Below are 25,625 nucleotides of genomic sequence, written 5' to 3' on the forward strand. Positions count from 1 at the left end.
TTGGACTTCCTCCTCACGCTTCTTTGCGCTGAATGACTATCAGTCAGAGCGTACTCCACATCAGCAGCAGCTTTGTACCGAAGAACGGCGAAATCTCTTCATCATGGGCCTCACCAACGATCCAAACTACCGCAAACTGGAGCAATGGTACAAATCTAGCGCCGGAAACCTGAACATGAGGGAAATGTTCGAGGCGGATGCGGACAGATTCAACAAGTTCAGGTGAAATACACATCAAATGCTCTTCCGTCATGTGATGATGGTCATTTATAGTCACATTTCATCACATCACACCTGGGCACTTCACATTGATCGTGAATCTGCTGTTATAAGGGTGTAAATCTGGTTGATTCAGGCCTATCAGAGCGAATGTTGTGTATGTAATGTGATTTTATGCACTGTATTGGTAAGAACACGTCAAATATGGACATAATTGTAAATGCAATGTAACAGCAGGACATATTAGTCTATAAACAGTTTATATAATGAAGGTTAGTTTTGTATTTCATCCTTGATGTCCACATAGATGTCTCAATTAAGGTTATTACAACATCAGGCCAGTAGTCTGTAACTGCAGGTTCTGCCCTCTCTACACAACTGCATCTGCATTCAGTCTTTATTTCTACACACATTTCACCAGTTCAACACATAGATAGTGTGTTTAAATGTATAACGTCAGCCATGTTTGCAGAAACACACACACAAGGTAATTGATCATCGATCATGTGTGTTGCTGGTGTAAATGCTCTTATGTGACTGCATGAATCCGAGCGAGCTTGTCAACATGTTAAATTGGGTTTCATGTGCAGCTAGTGAATGCATTATGCAATCTCTTAAAGTAGTATAGCATCATCTACTGCCTCTATATTCTTAATATAAATATACTCTTATATTGATATGGTACAGATTTACTGTGGATATGAGATTGCAGGAGCTCTAATGGAGTGAATCCTGATGTACTTTGTGTATTTTGACACAGTAGAGTGTTTTGTGATTGATGACCAGCAGTGGGCGCTACAGCAGCATGTTGTACGTGCTTTTCTGCACACACACACACACACACACAAACACTGCAGGATTGCGTGTGCTAGTGGCTGAACGAGTGCAGTGTGTGAACATTGATTAAGCCAACCTACTGATATAGTATTTAAAGAGCACTATTATGGTTTTTAAACGTGCCTCATTTTATTTTAAAGGTCTCATACAATAGATTTACATGCATCAAAGGTAAAAAAAAAACACTTTAATTTGCTCATAATTTAAATTGCAGCTTTACCTTTTTTCCCAGTGTCTCAAAGGACTCCTTCAATGATCCGTTCTAAAGGATTCATTCTAAACTCCTCCTTTCAGAGAGCCTACTCTGCTCTGATTGGTCAGATGTCCCAGTCTGTTGTGATTGGTCTGCCGCTTAGTGTAGTGTTTGAGGGCGGGTCAAAGCTGTTCGTGAGCAGCCAGTGAGGACCAGAGGTGGGTTTTTTGTTACCAAATTATGTAGGTAGTACAGGAAGTAAGTCTGGAATTACTAACAACTCGTTTCAGGTGTTCAGAATCGGTTCTTGCTTTTGGGAGTAAATAACTCCATTTGTTTGCAGAATTTTTTACATTCACAAACAGCTATATAACACACTACATGAAAGGTAATATTTGAAAAACCATAATAGGTGCTCTTTAAACGTATTAGTGGTGCTTGCGAAGCAAAGCATCACTATTATAATCTCACGTACTTATTATTCTTCTTCCGTACACTTTTCGGCACCTAACTCGTCCCGCACCGTTTGTCGTAGACCCACAAATGAGGTGTCAAAACGGCCGGCCTATTGAGGACACCTGGACTTTGACTCTTCTAAGGGATGGGGGGGTACGGTGCATCCCTGGGGGGCAAAAACCCATCTCAAAAGTTCCATAGGGTACTATGGGAAGAGATTTTTTTTCCCTACTATGACAAGTCAATATAATAAATTTGTCGGATCATATCTCCCAATCAGAATGTCGTAGAGACATGGGGGGGCAGGCTCATTTCACTAGGACTACCAATCAGTCTTTAAATATCATCTTGGAAATGGCGTAGTCACGCCCTAGCATCCATTTATGGCACCCTAGCAACCAACCCCATAGACTTCCATTCAGAATGGCTCAGAAGGATATCTTGAGAACAAAATGTTGTAGAGACTTGGGGATTGACTCTTCTCAGGTTATTAATCAGCCAATGAGAATCACTCTGGTTACTGGCTAGCCACGCCTTAGCGACCATTTAGAGCACCCTAGCAACCAAACCCCATTGACTTCCATTAAAAATGGCTGAGAGGGATATCTTCGGATCAGAATGTCCTAGAGATATGAGAGTTGGCTTGTTTTACTTGGGTGAGCAACCAGTCACCAACTATCCACTTCGAAACTACTTACGCATGCCCTAGCAACCATTTAGAGCACCCTAGCTACCAAACACCATTGACTTCCTTTCAAAATCACTTAGATGGGTATCTCAGGATCAGAATGTTGTAGAAACTCCAATGTTGGCTTGTATGACTCAGGACAGCAAGCACCATTCTTAGTATCACCCTGGTATCTGCCTAGCAACCACATAGGTTTACCCTAGCAACCAAGTAGCAAAACTCATATCACTGCACCAGAACATTGTAGAAACTTCCTGTTTGGCTAGTTTGACTCAGTCTAGCAAGCAGCCTTTTAAGTATCACCCTGGTAACTGCTTAGCAACCAGATGGGGTTACCTTAGCAACCAAGTAACAAAACATCTATATCTGCACCACAACATGGTAGAGACTTCAACTTTGGCTTATTTGACTCAGACCAGCAAGGAGCCTTTAAATATCATGCTGTAAAATACTTAGCCACACCCTAGCAACCATTTAGTGCACCCTAGCAGCAAAAACCCATTGACTTCCATTCAAAATGGCTTAAATGGATATCTCCTGATCAGAATGTCATAAGGACTTCAGGTTTGACTCATGACACTCAATCCAGCAAGCAGCCTTTTTAGTATCACCCTGGCAACTGCCTAGCAACCAGATGGACCTACCCTAGCAACCGTATAGCAAAACATCTATCTCTGCACCAAAACATCGTAGAGACTTCAACTTTGGCTTATTTGACTCAGACCAGCAAGGAGCCTTTACATATCATGCTGTAAAATACTTAGCCACACCCTAGGAACCATTTACTGTTTTCTAGCAACCAAAACCCATTGACTTCTTTTCAAAATGGCTTAGATGGATATCTCCTGATCAGAATGTCATAAGGACTTAAGGTTTGACTCATTACACTCAATCCAGCAAGCAGCCTTTTTAGTATCACCTTGGCAACTGCCTAGCAACCAGATAGACTTACCCTAGCATTCGTATAGCAAAACATCTATCTCTGCACCACAGCATCGTATAGACTTCAACTTTGGCTTATTTGACTTAGACCAGCAAGTAGCCTTTAAATGTCATGCTGGAAAATTCTTAGCCACACCCTAGCAACCATTTAGTGCACCTTAGCAACAAAGTAGTAAATCAAATATCTCTGCAGCAGAACATTGTAGAGACTTCTGGGTTGGGTCATTTGACTCAGGGTAGCAAGGAGCCTTTTGAGTATCACCTTGGTAACATCCTAGCAACCAGATGGGGTTACCCTAGCAACCAAGTAACAAAATATATATCTCTGCACCAGAACATCGTAGACATTTACGGTTTCATTGATTTGACTCAGGGTACCAAGGAGCCTTTTGAGTATCACCTTGGTAACTACCTAGCAACCAGATGGGGTTATCATAGAAACCAAGTAACATATCTCTGCACCTGATTATCATTAAGACTTCCGGTATCGTTCATTTGTCTCAGGGTAGCAAGAAGCCTATTGAGTATCACCTTGGTAACTGCCTAGCAACCAGATGGGGTTACCCTAGCAACCAAGTAACAAACCACATATCTCTGCACCAGAATATCATAGAGACTTCCTGGTTTGGTCATTTACTCAGGCTAGCAAGGAGCCTTTTTAGTATCACCCTGGTAACTGCCTAGCAACCAAATGAGCTCACCCTAGAAACCAAGTAGAAAAACACATCTGTCTATCTGTCTGTACATCCATCCATCCATCTACCTGTCTATCTACTTTCAGACTATGCTTTTTCAAGCCAACCTAAAGTTTGTCCACAAACTTTTCAATCTAGTTATAATTATGATGCTTGAATACGATCAATATTAGTTATTTTATAAATATGAATAATTAAGTAAACAAATATCAATTTTATTATGATTAGTAATACATTATATTACATATAGCCCTTTTTGCTTGACATATTCAACCAAAAAACAAATTGTCATATATGAATAAAGAAAAATAGAGCCCAACAGTCAGGTTCTAGGAGTAAAATCACATAAAAAAAATTTCCATAGACTAATTGATTTTCAACGATAGCTTGTAAACATTTAAAGGTTGACCTACCGTGAGCTCCTAGGTTGTTCATCGATGGTATATGCTTCTGTTGAAGTCATCAGTCAGCGTTATTTCAACTTCATTGTTTAAAAATCATGTTTAATATTGGAATTTCTGGTGAAGAACTACACTACCCATAATCTTGAAGAGAGATCCACCAATTAGAGAACCGCGGCCAACAAAGCCCAGGAGCTACACCCACTCCCATTACACACTGTGAATGACGTAATTGAGTCGCTCTCCGTACACTGTCACACTAATTATTTATATACATGTATCATATATTTTGCAATAAACATAAGATATATTGATTCTGTTAGACTTGCCATGGTATCATAATTTTCACACCTGTGCGGTGTTCACGTTCAAACCGACTAACACCGGTATTACCACTGGTTGGACGCTAGGTGGTACTATGGGATAATTTTCATTAAAGCAATAGCCTACACAATAACACAAGGCAGTTTGATTTCAAACTTTAAACTTTATTTTTTATTACTAAAAATATGAACAAAAAAATTCAACTTAAACTGAAAAAATTAAGTGCAATTAAAATGTGTTGATCAGCTTTTTGAAAGATGACTTTTCAACAGTTGTGAAGGGCAACATCACTTTGGCAAAGAGCCAACTTCATCCGTGCATTCTCTCCATAATGGGCTACCGGTCGGGTATTTCGTTGTCCAGGCAAATACATCACTTATTTTGGGTTGTTGCGGGTTTAATGTTGGTGTTTTATTACCTTTCATCCCAGGACCCAGTTTAGCGGCTTCGGAAGGGTAATGACTTTGAATGTGTGAATAAATTTGTTTTGTTCCCTCCTAGGGCTGGGCAATATGCAAGAAATATGTGCACGATATTTTTATAAATTTTATATATATACACACACAGTTTTGCTCAAAAGTTTGCATACCCTGGCAGAAATTGTGAAATTTTGGCATTGATTTTGAAAATAGGATTGATCATGCAAAAAACTGTCTTTTATTTAAGGATAGTGATCATATGAATCCATTTATCATCACATAGTTCTTTGGCTCCTTTTTAAATCATAATGATAACTGAAATCACCCAAATGTCCCTGATCAAAAGTTTACATACTCTTGAATGTTTGGCCTTGTTACAGACACACAAGGTGACACACACAGGTTTAAATGGCAATTACAGGTTAATTTCCCACACCTGTGGCTTTTTAAATTTCAATTAGTGTCTGTGTATAAATAGTCAATGAGTTTGTTAGCTCTCACGTGGATGCACTGAGCAGGCTAGATACTGAGCCATGGAGAGCAGAAAAGAACTGTCAAAAGACCTGTGTAACAAGGTAATGGAAATTTATAAAGACGGAAAAGGATATAAAAAGATATCCAAAGCCTTGAAAATGCCAGTCAGTACTGTTCAATCACTTATTAAGAAGTGGAAAATTCAGGGATCTCTTGATACCAAGCCACAACTGTGTGTGTGTGTGTATATATATATATATATATATTACAATATCCAAATACATAATCAACCCTCCGGCTTAGGGATTGGTGAATATTCTTGCTTTAGTGATTTTGCATTGAAAATTAAATTCATTTATTTAAAAAAACTTAAACCAAATACATTTCTAAATTCAAATTGCACTTCAAATGAAATCAAAAAGCAATTAAAATAACAAAGTGGTAAAAACAACCCCATATAACCACCTTTCCATTTACCGTCAGGCAAGTATCCGTCTATGGCAACGGTGGAAAATTATTAATACATATTAAGTGACGCCATGCAAGGAGCAGACGTGTGAGCGACGAGCTCTGCGCACTTTGGTGAATTTTCGATTATTCTCATGTTATAATCTGGTGAATTTTGATACACCCAGCTACACGCTTGCTCTTTGAGGCAAAACATGGCAAAGAAGTAAAAATCCTCTGGCTCTGGAGACATTAAAAGACACTTACGTGTTCAGGATGAAAGCCCCGACAGGCCTACAGACTGGGGACTCAATTTGGATGGCGTGGCGGGAGAAGGAATCCAGCGTCAGTTGTCCAACATGTCGGTGATGATGACGAAGATTCTTGCTGACTTGGAGGATCTCGCTGTAATACGTCGATCGATTACGGCGATGGAAATAAAATTCTCTGAGTTAGTTACAAGACTGACTGATGTTGAAAAACGAATAGATTTTTTGGAATCTTCGGAGAGGGAATTAACCGCTAATCCACCCGCGACCAAAGTTGATTTGGAACATCTCCTTGAAAAGCTTGAAGATCTTGAGAATAGAAGCTGCAGGAATAATGTTCGAATTGTTGGAATTCCTGAGCATGAGGAGGGCAGAGATATGGTGAAATTCCTAGACGAGCTTTTCCCGAGTCTGCTCGACATAACGGGCCACAAGCTAGAAATCGAGTGAGCTCACAGAGTCCCAGCTCACAGATTTACTGAGGGAGAAAGGCCCCAATCAATTCTGGCCAGATTTCTGAGATCATCTGATAAAGATCTTGTGTTGCGCCAGGTGAGGAGCAAAGGGAAGCTTTCTTGGAAGAACCATAACATTTTCTTGTTCCCGGACTTTGTGAACTTGACGAGAGAAACACGATCAGTTCAAGGAATGTAAGAAACTCTTACATCAGAAAAATATCTCGTTTGCTCAGATGTTTCCGGCCAAACTGAGAATAGAAACGAAGGTCGGTCGCAAAGTATTTACATGTCCAAATCAGGCAATGTCTTTTATAGAATCAATGTCTGAGTAAACCATTGTATGTTTCTCACGTGAGTGGGTCTGACTTGCTGTACTTACTCTTGAGGAAGCTGGGCAACATTTTGGGTTTTTTGCGTTGGCTCCGCCGTGCGGCTGGAGCTTGTTTTGTGAATTACACTTTTCCTTAAAGAAACTTTTGCATTGATGAAAGATTACTTTTGCATTGAAGTTCCCAGACAGATTGAAAGTGGACACTACGGATGACCGCAAAATATCTACATGCTCACACAAAGGATGTCTTTTATAAAGTTGACGGATTGTGCAAGTCATGGTATATACTTTTATGCGGCCTCCGAATGAATTGACTCGACCATCCGGGGAACAGGGATGCCGGTTTTGTTTCTTTTTGTATTGATTCCGCCTAGCGGCTGGAACTGGTTCTATTGAATAACACTCATTTGGAACAGCTGTGGATTAATCTGTTCGTTCTTCGTGCTTATTCCTCCTGCTGGCTGTAGTTTGTTTTGTTGAGTTTTTTTTTTATGGGACATTGGAATGATTACGTCACAGCTGGCTCACTGAACATTCGTTTGTCTGTCCGAGGAATCTGAACGGTTTTATATCAGCTGGAATTTGTTTTGTGGAAGATCGCATCCTTGAGACAGTTCTGTGGATGAATCTACACATTCTTTGAGTTCATTCTTCCTATTTGCTGGGTTTATTTTACAAAGTATTTTCTGTTATGTAATTTTGCCTCACAAATTTGTGAGGCAAAATTGAGCAATCCGATGGCAAAGTTGTCGTGGGGGCTCGTGGGCATTCATGGACCTTTTGAGTTTAGAGGGATTGTCTCCGGTTGGCGCTGTCGTGCGCGGGGTTAATGCGCACGTTTTTCTTTTTTCTGTTTGTTTTGTTCGGGGGTTGATTGTTTCACTAATGGGGAATGTGGTCTGTATAATTTTTTTTGACAATTTTTGTTTTTATTATATCAATATGTCAGTTGTTAATATGAGTGTACTATCTCTCTCCACGTGGAATGTAAATGGGTTGGGGCACTCCATAAAAAGGAGGTGGTTATTACTTTTCTTAAACGTAAGAAATATGATATAGTGTTTCTTCAAGAAAAGAGCAAGGGAGTCATTATATTGATTAATAAACATCTACAATTCAAATGTCTCAATCAGACTAAAGATAAATTAGGGAGAGTCATTATTGTTTTAGCTGAAATTCAAGGGCAAAGGTTGATTTTGGCTAATATTTACGCACCTAACGCTGATGATCAGGGCTTTTTCATAGATCTTGAAGGGATGTTGCAAGCCGCTGGCACCCCTCATGATATAATATTGGGAGGAGACTTTAATCATTTGATGGACTCAGTTCTTGATCACAGTGAAGCAAAATTGTGTAAACCCCCTAGAGCAACATTGACGCTTCACAGGATGTGTAAAAATCTTGGTCTTACGGATATTTGGAGACTTTTGAACCTATCTGGTAGGGACTATACATTTTTTTTCATCAGTCCATAAGATTTATTCTAGAATAGATTTTTTTTTATATCCAAATCCCTCATTTCATCTGTTGTTGATTGCTCAATTGGAAACATTTTAGTCTCAGATCACACCCTGGTGAGTTTAGAGGTGATGCCACATATAGAGAAAAAGAAATCATATAGTTGGCACCTTAATGTGTCCCTTCTGCAAAATCCTGATTTCCAACAAATGTTAAAGACTGAAATCAATGTTTATATAGAGACCAACTGGTCCTCAGTATCCTCTGTGGGCATGGCTTGGGAGGCACTTAAGGCAGTTCTTAGGGGTCGGATCATACAGTATGCCTCATTCATCAAAAAATCCAAAGCACGAGAACTTGTGGAGTTGGAGGAGAATATTAAAAGTGCAGAGGCAGAGCTGAAGCACCGTATGTCAGCTGATGGCCTCAGAGAATTGACCCAATTGAAATATAGATATAATACTATTTTGTCACGAAAAGTGGAGTTTTGGTTACCCAGGGCAAGACAGTCATACTTTGAGTTGGGGGACAAAGCAAGGAAGCTTTTGGCTAGATATATAAAGCAGAGAGAGTCTCTTTCTTTTTTACTTCAGCCATTGATATTAATAATGCTTTTAAAGAATTCTATCTTGATCTTTATAGATCCAAGTCTTCCTCTACTGATGAAGATATTAGAAACTTTGTGGAACCTTTAGATCTTCCTAAACTGACGATTGAGCAAAAAAACGCTCTTGATTCTGAGATAACCTTGGAGGAGTTGACGAAATAATTAAGTCCCTACCTACTGGCAAGGCTCCGGGGCCAGATGGTTTTGCTGATGAATTTTTTAGATCCAATGCTACAGAACTGGCTCCACTTTTGTTAGAAGTTTATACTGAATCATTAAAGAATGGAAAGCTTCCTCCAACCATGACACAAGCCCGGATCAGTCTGATTCATAAAAAGGACAAAGATCTAAGTGAGTGTAAAAGTTACCGTCCAATTTCCCTGATCCAACTAGATGTAAAATTATTGTCAAAAATTTTGGCTAACTGATTAAGTAAAGTTATGACATCTCTTATACATATAGATCAGGTGGGGTTTATTCGGGGCTGTAGCTCTTCTGATAACATCAGGCATCTCATCAATATTATGTGGTCAGTGGCGAATGATCAGTCTCCGGTCACTGCCATCTCACTTGATGCCGAAAAGGCGTTTGATATGGTAGAATGGGATTATCTTTTTAAGATTTTGGAAATGTATGGGTTTGGGAGTACATTTATTGGTTGGATTAAGTTACTTTATAAACACCCTGTAGCAGTGGTACAAACAAATGGATTAATTTCAGATTATTTTACTCTGGATAGGGGAACTAAGGCAGGGCTGCCCACTTTCCGCCTTTATTGTTCTGTCTTGCCCTGGAACCATTAGCAGCCGTGATAAGAAAGGATTTTCCAGGGGTGATTGCAGGAGTGCATAAGCTTCTGCTTTACGCAGATGATATTTTATTATTTGTCTCTGAACCTACTAGATCTATGCCTTGCCTCCACAGGATTATTAATTCCTTTTCCAAGTTCTCAGGATACAAAGTTAATTGGTCTAAATCCGAAGCTTTGGCTCTGACAGTGTACTGTCCAGTAACTTCTTTCCAGCCGGGCGCCTTTCAGTGGCCCAAACATGGCATTAAGTATTTGGGGATTTTATTCCAAGCAAATTTGTCTGATTTAGTTAGTCAGTTTTGACACTTTAATAAAAAGATTTTCGAGCGATGTGGGCAGGTGGGCTTCGTTACATTTATCTATGATTGGAAAGGTTAATGTTATTAAAATGAATTGTATTCCAAAATTTAACTACCTGCTACAATCTCTCCCTGTAGATGTCCCCCTCTCTTATTTCAAGCAATTTGATAGCATAGTGAAGTCCTTCATTTGGAATGGTAAACATCCCAGATTGCATTTTAATAAGTTACATAGGCCGATTGACAAAGGTGGGCTAGGCCCACCCAAGATTTTGTTTTATTACTATGTGTTCAGTCTCAGACATTTGGCTCATTGGTCACTTCCACCTGAGAGAGCCCCTCCCTGGTTTGTTATTAAACAGGCAGTTCTTGCCCCTATTTCACCATTTCAAAGCATCTCTATCAAACTAATCGGAAAAGTTAAGTTACACCCCGTTATTTCGCATTTACACTCGGTATGGACTAAAGTGTCCAGATTGTTTAAATTGGACACTTATTTAAATGTTGCCTCGAGTATATGGCAGAACCCAAGATTACATATTGGCAAGTCCCCTTTTTGCTGGCCAGAGTGGATTGTGAGGGGGGTTGCTACACTCGGTGACCTATATAAAAGTGGTGTGTTGAGATCGTTTGAAAACTTGGTCCAACATTTTGGGATTCCCAGACCTCAGTTTTATAGATATTTACAATTGCGTCACCTGCTTTGTACAATTTTTGGGAGGAGCACACACCCCCCTAAGGAGGCAGATGCTTTGGGAGAGGTGATTGCGGCTTTTGGAAAAGGTCATGAGTCATCAGTGTATTACTCCCTGTTAATTCAGAGAATGGGGGATGGAGTTTTAACTTCTATTAAGAAATTATGGGAGAAAGATTTGAATTTGGTATTGAAGGATGGAGTGTGGATTAAGATTCTGAAAAATGTCAAGTCTGCATGTAGAGATGCAAAGGTTCGCCTTATGCAATTTAAGATTTTACAAAGATTTTATTTGACCCCCTCTAGATTATATAGGCTTGGTCTTAAAGACACACCCACTTGCTGGCGATGCCAATCAGAAGTTGGAGACACAACCCATGTTTTTTGGGGATGTGTTAAGATCTAGGATTTTTGGTTAAAGGTTCAGAATTATTTGAGTGACATTCTGGGCACTCAAATTTTACTTTGCCCCAGACTTTGCATTTTGGGCGATGGGGAAGTTATAAATTCGGGGGACAAATATATAAAAAATTGGGTTCTGACTGGCATGAAGGTCAGTAGACAAATTATTTTAAGGGGATGGAAGTCAGACGGAGCGCCACAATTTCCAGAGTGGTGTGCGGAGATGGGGAGGGTGGTGGCTTATAAGAAGATGATAGATGGAAGGCTGGGGCGGGAGGACTTATTTTTCAGGAAGTGGGGTAGGTATTTGGCAGTTTTGGAGGACTCTAGGGGAAGGGATGAGGTGGGAGATGTTTAGTTTAATTATGTATATTATATATTTTATTTTTTTATTTATTTTTATTTTTTTATTTTATTGTTTGTGTGTGTGTATTATTTTATGTGACCACAGGGGTGTTCTTTGGGGTAGGGTGGGGTTGGTGTTTGGGGAGGGATGTTAATGAGTGTTAAAAGTTGATTCGGTGTGTATATGTTGTGTTTTTCTCTGTTGTGCTTTCTCTTTGAATCAATAAAAAATGTTAATTACTAATACATATTAATACAAAATTACTTTTGTCTTTTTGTCCAATTTTCAAATACTTAAAATCAAAGTTTGTAATGTTGTGATTCACCTCGGAGCTGGTTAGTTTGGTTCATAGTTCAGAACTCTGGAGGATTTTATGAAAAGCCTGTCCTGTACATTTAATAGGGAAAATACTTCGGTTGGGCACTGTTGCAGTCTGTTAGTGGCACATGCTGATAATGTCATAACGTGATCTGTGACACAATGAGTCAAATGGAAACACAAAAGGTAAAATATAAATATATTTCAGTCCCTACAGACTATCTTCAGTATAGGGACTGAAAATAAGCTTTTTGTTTTTTCTTTTATTTGTGCACGTCACAGTTTTGCACCTTTTTTGCCTTCATGTTTTAATGTACCCGATAATTATTTGGGATTTATACATTTGCGCAGAATGTTTAGTGTTTTTTTTTTCTTCTTTTTTTTCTGCTTGTTAGAAAATATTAATAAAACATGCAAAAAAGCATTCAATATTTCTTTAATTAATATTTTACTCTTATTTAGAACATTTCCAGAGTAATTGTCAGCATGTTACAGTTTAAGAACCACTGCTAACAATGCTAAGACTAACACTACTATACTTTCTCAAAAGGCTCATACAAATTTGCCAGATACACCCTCATCTGATTATTTCACTTTTCCACTCAGGCGTCACATGAGAGTCTCACATGAAGATGTGTTTTGGGATTAAATTATGTCTTTTTGAATCATCCTCATAATGCATAAGACAAAAGTAAACAAATAATACTACATCTGTATGTCCTAACAATGTTCTGTAATTTATGTCTTTTTCTCATGATTAGTTTAAACCTGGAGACAGATGATGGAGACATGCTGCTGGATTACTCCAAGAATCTCATCAACACAGAAGTCATGAGCATGCTCTTCGACATGGTACAGTTTCAATCCTTCACTTTTAAATGGGTCTCAGTTATCATCCTCAATTTACCACAGAAAGCAAAGCATTGCATTTATTCCACTGCAAACATGATGAAAATGTGCATTCATATAATTTTGGGTTTATCTCTTGACTTCTGGAAGTCGTAATGATTATTAAAATGAGGAGAGGGTGTTACAATTGAAAAGCATTTACTGTAATCTGTCATCAGTCTCGAGGCAGTCGCACACTGGATGAGAAGCGGCACGGCACAGGCATCAAACACAGGGCACGTCAATGCGGTTCAGGTAGCAGACCGTGTACACAAAAGTTACCAAGGTTTGTTCAAGTATGAACAACACTAAAGTAATAATCAATGTCCTTTGATAATGATTTGGGTGAAATATAATGGAAAATATGTGAGTTGTGCTTCGTGGCATGGCAGAAATTTGAGCAACCTCCGGAGTCATAGCTGGGCGCCGCCGTCAGAAGCCGACTGGCGGTGGCGGTGTGCATACCTTCACTGAAAACAGTTGTTTCGAATTTTAGAACACGGCATGTCATCCGCCAGATGCGTCCAGTGTGCGACACCCTTCAGTCCAGCTGAGCAAATTTAACTCCATTTGTCCTTCTCCAGATGTTAATTGGCTTAATGCTCATGTCCTAAGAGCTGTTTGTTCTAATTTTACTCTATTTTGTAAATTAAATTTGAGTTTATCAGGTTAACTTTTATCACTGTGATGCACGTGAGGCCATCAGCATATAGTGTGATGTTAGCATACCATGTGCCTATTCATTGTGAGTGCTTTTTGAAGATATTTTTTTTTCCTTAAACCTCTTCATGTTTTCAACCAATCAGAACAGACAGAATTATCAGTGATGTAAACCTCTTTCTAATGATGCAACCCATTTCTCATAGTGATCACAGCAGGAAACTTGTTCACAAGTAACAAGTCGTACTGATGGACATTTTTTCCCTGTCTCATGATGATTAGGCGCGATCGGTGGGTGTTGAAGCAGCTAGAGAGAAGATGTTTACAGGAGAGAAAATCAACTTCACTGAGGTAATCTCAATATCATTTACAGAAGTCAATTGCAAGCCCTTTTGACACTCGATCACGTGCAGGATATGAATTTTAGATACCTATAATAAAATTTTCACCTGTTAAAATGTAATTTTGTTTTAAATCAGTAAATCTATTTGCACTAGTAAATTAAAAATGATGTAATTGCTCACATAATTATCCACTCTTGATAGCAAAATTGAATTTTATCTTGTAAAAAACATAATTGATACTAATGTAACAAGATTTTCACTAATTAAATTTCACAATGATCTGTCATTCACTCCTGTTCAAAACACAATTACATATATCTATAATTCATTTATTACTAGTTGAAATTCCAAATAACATAGTGTATAATGTTATACATAATGTATAAAATATCTTTAACATGTTAGATTTGGTATTTCCAATTCTGGAAATGAATTTCAGATATCATTATACTGAAGAGTAATTAATTAAATATATCCTAAAAGGCTTTCTTACTAGTTACACTCACATTACAGATATAAAAAATTACCATTTTTACTAGTTGTAATTCAGTTATTGAATAAATAGACTTTTGCACTAGTAACAATGTAATTATTGATATCAAAAATTCTAATTTTAACTATATATATATACTGTGTATATACAACTCTGGAAAAAAATTAAGAGACCACTGCAAAATTATCAGTTTCTCTTTATTTAATATTTATAGGTAAGTGTTTGAGTAAAATGAAAAATTTTGTTCACACCGATCAGCCACAACATTAAAACCACCTGCCTAATATTGTGTAGGCCCCACTCATGCTGCCAAAACAGCGATCACATTTTTTCCCCATTCTGATGGTTGATGTGAACATTAACTGAAGCTCCTGACCTGTATCTGCATGATGTTATGCACTGCACTGCTGCCACACAATTGGCTGATTAGATAATCAAATGGATGATTGTTAGTGCCAGACGGGCTGATTTGAGTATTTCTGTAACTGCTGATCTCCTGGGATTTTCACACACAACAGTCTCTAGAATTTACTCAGAATGGTGCCAAAAACAAAACATCCAGTGAGCGGCAGTTCTGCGGATGGAAATGTCTTGTTGATGAGAGAGGTCAACAGAGAATGACCAGACTGGTTTGAACTGACAAAGTCTACGGTAACTCAGATAACCGCTCTGTACAATTGGGGTGAGAAGAATATTATGTCTGAATGCTGTTCTGAGATGCGGGTTGGCGCTGTTTTGGTGGCACGAGGGGGACCTACACAATATTAGACAGGTGGTTTTAATGTTGTGGTTGATCGGTGTATATGTGTGTGTGTGTGTGTGTGTGTGTGTACAGTATGTATACTAATACAGATATAAAAAAATTATGAATTTCAAGAATTAGCATTTTTTTAAACTAGTGCAAATTGCATTGTAAATATCTGTAATTCATATCCTGAATGTGATTAAATGTCAAAAGGAACAGTCTGCCTCAGGAAGCGCAACCATGAATCTTCATTTACACTATTTCTGATTCATACAAGCTCTAAAAATCTATCAAACTCTTATATAAATGGCAGTTTGTTTTCTTAGGATGAAATTGAGACATTTTCAATATATTTTGGTCATTTGCTTCTGTGAACCACTTATATATTTCTGAATGTCTATTGTAACAGCATAGTGGTGTGTTTAAGCCCTCGATTTCCCCATTTCCTTACCAAATGTCATGAAACTGCAGCATGTAACGTCCACATTGGAGGAAGTGTCTCTTTGTGGTTCATGGCCAATAACATATCAATGAATTCACCGAAAATGTACCTGAAATGACACTGCTACATATGAAACAAATGCAAATATACGCAGCGGCAAAGATTTGGTATTATGTGCCTATAGATGAAACCTGAAACGTAACTGATATGGGTCTGTAGGGTCGTGCTGTGCTCCACATCGCTCTGAGGAACCGTTCTAAAACACCCATCGTGGTGGACAAGAAAGACGTGATGCCTGAGGTGAACCGAGTTCTGGAGCAGATGAAGGCGTTCTGCCATGTAAGTGGAACATCGGGAATGTAACGGCCCGCTCACATCAACAATTGTAGTATATGCAATTTATCAGCATTTCATGTAATTTCATAAACATTTGGAATTGATTGACAGCCCTCATGTTATGATCAAATTGTGCGTGTTATTTTGCAGAAAGTGCGCAGTGGCGAGTGGAAAGGTTTCAGTGGTAAAGCCATCACTGATGTGGTGAACATCGGCATTGGAGGTTCTGACCTGGTGAGTAAACATTCCCAATCACAAGTGTTCCTGAGAGTCCTCAGATTCACCACCAGCCAGCTTCTTTAGTTGTCAGAGATCCAGGTCATTGTAGAATTGTGGTAAACGTTTTCCATGTGTAGTGAAGTTTCTCATGTGTGTCTTCACTAGGGTCCTCTGATGGTGACTGAAGCTCTGAAGCCATACTCTAAAGGAGGACCTAACGTCTGGTTCGTCTCAAATATTGACGGCACACACATGGCCAAGACCCTCGCACAGCTCAACGCCGAGACAACCCTTTTCATCATCGCTTCTAAGGTAACATTCTCGACATAAACTAATAAAAACAATGACATCAATTACTTAATTAACGGTAATAAAGTTGAAAGATTTTCTTGTGAATTGTGAAAGTACTATTTGACCAGCAAATACACAAACAAAATAATATTTGGATAGCTGTTAGTAATAACCTCTTTTAACCCTGTAAAATTCCTGCTTATTTATGTCCTTTTTGGCTTTTAGACGTTCACCACTCAAGAGACAATCACCAACGCTGAGACAGCTAGAGAGTGGTTCCTGCAGACCGCTAATGACGTGAGTGTTTTCACATATAACTACAGGTCAACCGATAGTGGATTTTGCAGATTCCGATAACTAAGGTGGTGGGAAAGGCTGATAAATCAGCCGACAGTTTTTGAAATCGATTTATAGAATACTTTTTTGTATTCTTTCCTCACTATGACAGACAGAGAGGATACAAGAGTCCAAAATTTAAGTATTTACTAGGGGGTCTAACAATCCATCGATCTGGATCAATGCATTGATTAATCACCAACCATGCAATATCATCGATTCAACGCGTAAACGTCGATGTCTTTTTTTTTTTTTTTTTTTTTTGCACCTTTATTTTGACGTTCTCATGCCAACCACGTCCGTATGCATTTCCGTGAGGCGATGCAGCAACCTTATGATGTTCATCTCTCTTTATAAGTGAGTGATTGAAGTCTGAAGTTGTGCTCTGCTCTGTCCATGCACGCCCATCATTGGGGCTGCGAGCTCCAGTGACAGGATAGTGCGGAGCGGCTCACATGCGCAGTTAATATGATAATTAAAGTTATCGGGCTTCCCTCGATGTCATGGCGCATGCTACACAATTGAATTCTGCATGAGAATTTTCTATTTTAAAGTGCTATGGAGCAGTTCAACCATGTTAAATGGCCAAAGAGCCACGATATTCGGAATAACACTAACGTGGGAAAGAGAAAACACCTGTCCTGCACCAGCATTAATTACAAGACTTTTCACATCTTCACATCAACACCCTTACTAGCATTTATCACAGTAAATGTAAACAATTTTTCAGTACAACTGTGGAAGTTGTAGCCAAGAAAAAACACTGATTGCACACTCTCCTGTTGTGGGTATGTAAGTATTTTGGATTGAAAGACTTGCTTGACTGTTGAAGAGATGACAAATTGTCACTGTAGTGTTTACCTCATTCCACAAAGCAATGATCTGTAATCAAACGATTGATGTGATGAGTCACATATATGTGACTTTATTTTTTATATTATTTATTTTTCTGTATTATATTTTGTAGTGGAAGTCCCAATGTGGATACTGGATTTGCACTTTTTAGTGAGCTCAATAAAATATTCAAATGATATTTTGGTTGCATTTGTGAGATAATAAATGTAATTGTGTAAAATAGGCACATAATATTGTAATATTGATCGCAGGCCCCTGAAACGAATCGAATCGAAATTGCATCAAGGCAGACTTTGAGATATTGGCAAACAGATTAAGATCTTTGTATGTACAGTACTGTGCAAAACTTTTAGGCACTTGAGATGTTTCACAAAAGCATTTGTCTTAAGATGGTTATTTATATCTTCAGCTTTAATGTGTCAATAGGAAATATACATTTTAGACTTCCAAACATTTATTTTGCAAATAGAATAGAATAACAGGGAGCCCTGCAAGAGAAGGCATTGCCCCCACAGTGCCCCTCACTGAATATTGAGTCAGTCTGAGATTGCATAAAGAGACAGAAGTAATTGAGACAGCCTAAATAGACAGAAGAACTGTGGTGAATTCTCCAAGAAGCTTGGAACATCCTATCTGCCAACAACCAAGAAAAACTGTGTCCAGGTGTATCTAGGAGAATTGGTGCTGTTTTGAAAGCAAAGGTGGTCACACCAAATATTGACTTTGTTTCACTTGACTGGACTTTGTATGAGGTTAATTGATAAATGAAAACTATTTATGGCATTATTTTGAAGACATCCTCACTATGCAACATTTTTCACAAGTGCCTAAAACTTTTGCACAGTACTGTATATACAGTAGATATGTTTCAGATAAGGTTTAATGGGTAGAAAGATTTATTATTATTCACAAGATATGAATTTGTAGACACGATGCATGTGTTGAGGAGGCATAGTTGCATTTTTCTTTGCATGGCCACGCTTCGATTTAACATAGTTGATTATCTAATCAAAATAAGAAAATATGCATTGAAGTGAGGATAAAAATATGGATGAAGATTGTCAGTGATGAAAGATTTAAATACAGCAAATCCCCATGAGGTATGAATGATTGTTTTTATTTCACCTCTAGAGGCCACCGTTTTACTGTTGAACCAAGCCAATCCACCACAGAGGAATAAAGGAAAAAAAAACTTCAACTTTCAGCATAGAATCGATAGTTCCAAATAGCAAATATCAGAACCGATTAATCTGGAAAATCTATATATTAGTCTACTTCTAGATATAACAGCTTTAAAAGTGTCTGATTTCTCATTATCACTGCTGTGATATAGTTTGAATTGATATGAATCTAATTCAGTGTCATGTATTTGCAGCCATCTGCTGTGGCCAAACATTTCGTGGCTCTTTCTACAAACGCAGTAAGTACAGCACAGTGTGGGATGTAGGGTTCAGTGGAAATGCTTCTATTTTTCTAGTTTAATTCTGTTTTTTATTTTCATTACAAATTATATTTTCAGCACAACAATTTGAAATGAAGAATGAACATACATTTGATAAGGTCTTAGTATTTGGTTGGTATTTATAAAAGTGGTATGAATCAAGCTTTTTTTTAAATATAACCTGATGATCATGATATAACGCATACTTTTTTAAACATCCTCAAATTATCAAGAAATCTGACGTTTTGTACAAAGGAGTTAAGATGTTCAGTGTCACAAATTTGCTTATTTGTTTAGAGACCTACCTAGAAATAGTGTCAAATTTTAAAGATGTCTTGTACCTTTTCCTTCAAAACGTTTCTTTGTTTTAAAATTTTCCAAATCCTTAATTTTTTTTGTTTATTTCCAGGTTTTAGTTAGATTTTGAATGCCAGACTTTCAACCTTTGATCCCTACTGTATCTTCAAAGCTGATATGTATGTAGTTCCTGAGCCACTAGCGGCACAAAACGGAATTGCAAAAGTAAACAATGTTTTCAAAACAATTTTCTGGAAACGCCCCCATCTGCCATTGGTCAAACAGAGATAATCCTGCCCCCAACTCACACCATTGGTTGAGTAACGTTGTTAGGGCGGGTCTAAGCGGGTAGCTCAAGACAAACAGAGCAATTTACAAAGCGCCACAGAAAGACTGTTTACAGTTTTCGAGAAAATTAACCTCTGAATGGCCTACTAGTAGTTGTCTCTAATATAAAGCTGTGATAGGAGAAATGTATTTTAACACAGAAAAAGTAATCTATAAGAAATTAACATGCATATTGTGTTTCCTCACCAGCCGAAAGTGAAGGACTTCGGTATCGACACCAACAACATGTTTGAGTTTTGGGATGTGAGTATTTCTTCAGAAGATTCTTGGCGAAGTGTTTTATAGCTTGAGAAAGAAAACTTTGATTTGATTGCTTGGAAGTTGTGACCAGTAGACAAACATTGAAATTTTTTTCCATTAAACGTTTTTCAGTAATTTCAGATGTGATTGCATGACTGAATGTAAAATATGAGCGTTCTGCCATATTCCTGAATTTGCATTTATTTGCTTCTGAATGCCCAGACATTTTCTAATGCTTAATGCTCATATTTTAGTGGGTTGGCGGACGCTACTCGCTGTGGTCGGCTATCGGTTTGTCCATTGCACTGCATATAGGTATGTCTGCAAACTATACCGTGAGGCCCGAAACATACTCTTATGTAAGTGCGTGAATGCAAAAGCTCCTAGCAACATTTTCACACATTGCAGTTGTGTCAGAACGTGATTTGTGTGTTGCGGCACAATAGCAGCATTAGCAAAATCCTTTTCTACTGTCAGTTTTCTCTTTTAGGTTAACTATTGTCATGGCGGAGCAAAAGTTTACAGAGATTCTTGCTGAGCAAGTTAGTTAAATGTAGGTTAATCTATTGAAATGTTGATATTTAGCTGCCTGAAAAATGTCACCTCTGGTTTAATGGCACAGACATTTGAAGTTAACTCTATCGCCCCCTTGAGGACTGAGGTTTGTTACCGCCACTGTAACGCAAGAACACACGTTAAGCATATACAGTGGGATCTCAGGCTTGCAAAGACAAGTATTCGTATTTGTGTACTTGTGTAGAGTACGTTTCTGGCCTAACTCCTGCCTGAGTGAAATGTGACCGGGAAAGAACGCTTGTGCAGTATCATGCATGAAAAGCGTCTTTGTCTCTATTTGAGACCGTAACGTTTGCGGTCTTCTGCAGGTTTTGACAACTTCGAGCAGCTTCTAGCTGGTGCTCATTGGATGGTAAGTACGATTACATTATATATTACCAATCTACAGTGGCCCCAAAGTGACACTTGTGCCTCACTTAAAAATGGATGAATGTCTTTGCATTATACAACAAAATATCAAACCAAGTGGCATTTGTTTAATAGATTGCACGAGCACACTGTTCAAGCGAAATATTTCACAATATCCAGTTCCCCTCTGACTAACATCATGAATATAATGCCAATATTAGTTATTTGTGTGCAGTGCAAGTCATGGTGTAAAATTATTAAACTAAGTAAGTGTTAAGGGCCAGTGTTTAAAAAAAGATTTTGTATGAACTGTAAGATTAATGACTAATGTCTTTGAAGTTCATCCTGGATTAACTGCAGAAGTTCACATAGATACATTGTCCTTTATTAGTTGGCTGATGAAGTCTTCGGTGGAAATTAATTGATAGTCTACATATTTCATTTCAAGAGTGAAGGCCAATGTCTGCTTTGGAGTGTTTTATGTCTTTGTATGAGTAAGTTAATGTTGCTGGCATTAAACACACCGTGCTCTTTCTATCAGGATAATCACTTCCGCTCGGCTCCTCTGGAGCAAAACGCTCCAGTCATACTGGCTCTGCTCGGCGTCTGGTACGTCAACTTCTTTCAGGCCGAAACGCACGCCCTGCTGCCCTACGACCAGTACATGCATCGCTTCGCTGCGTACTTCCAACAGGTCAGCCTGATGATGTCACGGATCAGTAAATGGCATTTGTATTAATGTCTCTATCTAATAATTGAGTAAGGAATATTGAAATTATATAAGTCTGAATTGTTGAATTTTGCATTTGATTACTTTTTCAATTTTTTAATGTTTACTTTAATACTTCATGCTGCTGTTTTCTTCATTTATATATTTTTTCTGTTGGTTTTATTTGTTCTATTGCTTGTAATCTGTTTCGTAGTTATTTTTTTTTTAATCATTTATTTATAAACTGAATCCGTGTTTCTTTAATTGATAAAAACTTAAGTGAACAGTTTCTAATCCCTATTCAAATATAAACCGAAAATGGGAACAAAGACCCTTTTAATTGTTCCAGAGTGAAAACTTTATTTTTAGGCCACATTCACACTAACCTATTTTAGTTTGAGTTTTGATTCTGTTTTGAGTTTCTTAACATCAGCATTTAGCGGTAATGGAGAGCATTTTCCAAACAATTAGTTTTCAGTGGAGAAAACGGCATTCTAGGATGTAAGGCATAAACGTAGCAAAATTAAAGCTACAATATGTCACTTTTGGCTCTCTAGCGGTTGAAGCATTAAACTGCAAGTTACTTGCAGAGGAACATTTTATGTGAGTTGTGTTTCGGCACTGCTCTTCTGCACGGATGAATCTCATGGTTGGAGGCCTCGGAGATATTTATGAGCTATTTTCATGATGATATTGTGTTATTCACTTAAACATTTATTACTGATATATAACTTTGTGGAAGATAAACAACATCCTTAATTATATTTTAATATGATTATTAAAGTGTTTTATCCACTACACCATACACATTAAAGTTTGTATTGCACTACACATATCAATTTAAGAAACTTGTGATATGGCTGATATGAGGTCATTTGAAGACACTGTATTTTTATATTACAATCTACAGCCTCAGTGGAGAATTCAACTGAACCATAATAATACTGTAGTAGGTCTATGCACTGCAAACAATAAGACACAATAAGTTGTGTATAAAAACACAAAACGAGGATTCAGTAATGATGAATTTTAATGAACATGAAATTAATATGCAGAAATATGCAATATAACAATAACAAACATTTAAACATTTCTTTGAAAGTGAAGTTGAAACAGAGAGTTGGTTACATGCTAAACAAATGAATATAAATGCATTACTGTGCTATGAAATCGGTACATTATAAACAACTTAAGATGAGCGTACATTAATGGGGATCTACCTTGTACCTATAGTGGCTTTTAGATGTTTAAACAGGCGATCTGCTAAAAGAATTTTTATTTTAAGTGTCCGTACACTGATTTATTGCTCCAAAAATACTTTATTGGCTTACACTTGCTTGCAACGTTTAGACCATTAGTTCTTTGTCAGGCAAAAAAAATAAAAAATATCGCTAAATAGATAATTGAATGTGACAACTTGATATTTCTGTGACTGGAATAAACGAAATGAGAAAACAGCAGCGCACACTCACTTGGAGAATCTAGAAACTCCTGCAGTGCTGTAAAATACTCAGAAGTCATGAATATTAGTAAACATGTAACAGAAACTTCACCAAGAAAAAAAACAACAACAAAAAAAATCATCAAACAGTGTGATCGGTTCATCGATTCATTAAAGCATGACAACCAATATAAGCTTCAACAACCTTACCAGAAAACATATCCTAGCATTGTAGCAGGTAAACAACTTCGCCAAACAGTTAAAAATCCATTAGGATAGTGATTTCACTCCGCTGCTGGACTGACCGAACAGCACTCGCATCACGCTTTCCCGACCCTCAGCTGGACCTTCTTTTGGAGCTTATGGACATGATGTAAACATGCAAGGACAATTTACGTATGCCTGCGATTTCGTGCCAAATCCGACCCAACAGCTCTAAATAAAAATCTCTGTTGTAGGCTTTCCATAGTGAATCAGGGTAAGACAAGGACATTTGAAGGGATTTGAACATGGATTTTTTTTTTTATTTACTTAATAATAAACAGTTAATTGTAACCACATTTTTTTTTTGCATATTTTGAAATGAAAGCATATTAGTGTGGACCTGGTCTTTAAATGATTGTAATCAGTGAATAACGTTATTATTTCGTTCCAATAATTTTTTTTATGAAAACAAAGACCAAAGAGTTGGTCACAGTAAACTTTATGAATTACTCCACTTCCACTTGCCTGAAGAAATTAAGCCACGGAACGCCGGAGTCAGAATGGAAAAATACAGTTTCTGTTTGGAACAAACCGGAATGAAAAATATTTCTTTTCTAACCCCTGTTTTTGAATTCAAGACATACTTGAAATTCATTCTCTAATATTAATATTTAACCTTTTAAATAAAGGTGTGTTCTACAACAGCATATTCGTTTTTGCTGTTGTTTGGAAAATTTAGTCCAAACAGAAAAATACAGTTTCTGCTTGGAACAAACCGAAACAAAAATATTTTGTTTCTAATCTCTGTATTTAAATTCAAGAAATATTCGAATTTCATTTGTAAATATTAACATTTAACTTTTGAAATAAAGGAGTGTGTTCAACCGCATATTAGTTTTGCTGTTGCATTGAAATTGGTATGGATAACTGTGAAATTTTACAGGAATTTTAGTATCTTGACAACCTTAGAACGCTTACTCTTGAGTGGTTAATGATGTATGTATTGATCTGTCAGGGAGACATGGAGTCAAACGGCAAATACATCACCAAGTCTGGCACTCATGTGAATTATCACACTGGACCCATCGTGTGGGGGGAACCAGGAACCAACGGTCAGCACGCATTCTACCAGCTCATTCACCAGGGTCAGTCAGCTGAAACGACTTGTTCCTACTTTAATTAGCATGTTAATGTCCATTAGTGGTCAACCGATATATTGCGAGGCGATAAATTGGCCGATATTCTGACTTTTTAAATTATCGGCATTGCCAGATACATTTTCCAGTTTGCCCGTTTTTTTTGCTTGCATGTGAAGTGAAAGAGACATGTAAACGACCAGTCACGGTTCGTTTTGTTGTTACATGCCATCGTGTTACTATAATAATAGACCGGTGTGCAACACAGTGTCATTTAAATGGTCCACATATCAGAGCCGTGTCAGACGCGTTTGAGCTCATAATGTTAAAGTGCCCTCTCTCTCCTCAACAGTTCCCTGTAACTTTTAACTGTCTTATCTAATGATAAAAAGGCAAATATCAATAAAACTAATATCATATACTGTCTGCAAATATGTACATATTTCATTTAAACAGATGTAATAAACCAACCTCACACAACTTCAGCAGATCCAGCATCCTGTGGAACGCTCATAAATCACGTATTCTAACAGTCTCTCCTCAACAGTTCCCTGTAACTTTTCTAATGATAAAAGGCAAATATCAATAAAACTTCTATTATATACCACAAATATACAGATATCTCGTTTAAAAAGATGTCATTCACGAACCCCACAAAAATCCAGCGTTTTCTTCCCGTCGAGCGCTCATCTAATATCTTCCTCTGAAGCGTGGATTCCATGAGCCAGAATAAAAACTTCAGGATCAGGATCAAAAGTTCCTCTGATTCACAAATCATGACGGTCAGTCCGTGTCAATCCAAGCAGGCGATCCAGGCTGTTTAAACTGTCAGGAGATTGAGGCACACGCTGGATGTAAATGAGCGCGTGAGTGCAACTTCAAGGCTGCGTCCGAAACCAGGAAAATGCTGCCTCCGGAGGCTGTATACGGAGGTAGGATGAAAATAAGGTGCTTTTCAAGCTGTTCGGAGACCAGTTTCCTTAAGAGTTCCATTCATTCAAAACAGCTGTCAGTTAAGCCATTAACTGAGTAGGCAGCAAGGTAGCAAGTCAGCTGCCAATGTTTTTGGATGCAGCCCAAGGTAAAAGTGCTTCACGTGTGCTATGAGTAAATGTCTTATTCACTATGCACTGTATGTACAATTGGTTTGATTCTGTATTTTTTGAGTAAATGCGATTGCTAACGTGC

The 25,625-nt window shown here is 37.9% G+C and overlaps 1 protein-coding gene across 2 annotated transcripts in view; it reads left to right on the forward strand.

Annotated features, from left to right (window-relative positions):
• LOC127437458 (glucose-6-phosphate isomerase-like) overlaps positions 1 to 25,625 on the forward strand; it is a 31,330-nt gene continuing 5,705 nt past the window's right edge. Inside the window, exons 1-13 of one of the 2 annotated variants that reach the window (XM_051692391.1) lie at positions 1 to 222; positions 12,850 to 12,940; positions 13,919 to 13,987; positions 15,880 to 15,999; positions 16,147 to 16,230; positions 16,381 to 16,527; positions 16,732 to 16,803; positions 19,073 to 19,117; positions 19,973 to 20,026; positions 20,278 to 20,338; positions 20,908 to 20,951; positions 21,489 to 21,641; positions 24,317 to 24,446. In XM_051692391.1, coding sequence (XP_051548351.1) covers positions 104 to 222; positions 12,850 to 12,940; positions 13,919 to 13,987; positions 15,880 to 15,999; positions 16,147 to 16,230; positions 16,381 to 16,527; positions 16,732 to 16,803; positions 19,073 to 19,117; positions 19,973 to 20,026; positions 20,278 to 20,338; positions 20,908 to 20,951; positions 21,489 to 21,641; positions 24,317 to 24,446 — 1,189 coding nt within the window. In that variant the 5' untranslated portion in view covers positions 1 to 103. The remainder of the gene's footprint in view (positions 223 to 12,849; positions 12,941 to 13,918; positions 13,988 to 15,879; positions 16,000 to 16,146; positions 16,231 to 16,380; positions 16,528 to 16,731; positions 16,804 to 19,072; positions 19,118 to 19,972; positions 20,027 to 20,277; positions 20,339 to 20,907; positions 20,952 to 21,488; positions 21,642 to 24,316; positions 24,447 to 25,625) is intronic. The other variant, XM_051692392.1, reaches the window with a different exon arrangement.

The sequence above is a fragment of the Myxocyprinus asiaticus genome, chromosome 48 (genome assembly GCF_019703515.2).
Source record: "Myxocyprinus asiaticus isolate MX2 ecotype Aquarium Trade chromosome 48, UBuf_Myxa_2, whole genome shotgun sequence".
NCBI lineage: Eukaryota > Metazoa > Chordata > Actinopteri > Cypriniformes > Catostomidae > Myxocyprinus > Myxocyprinus asiaticus.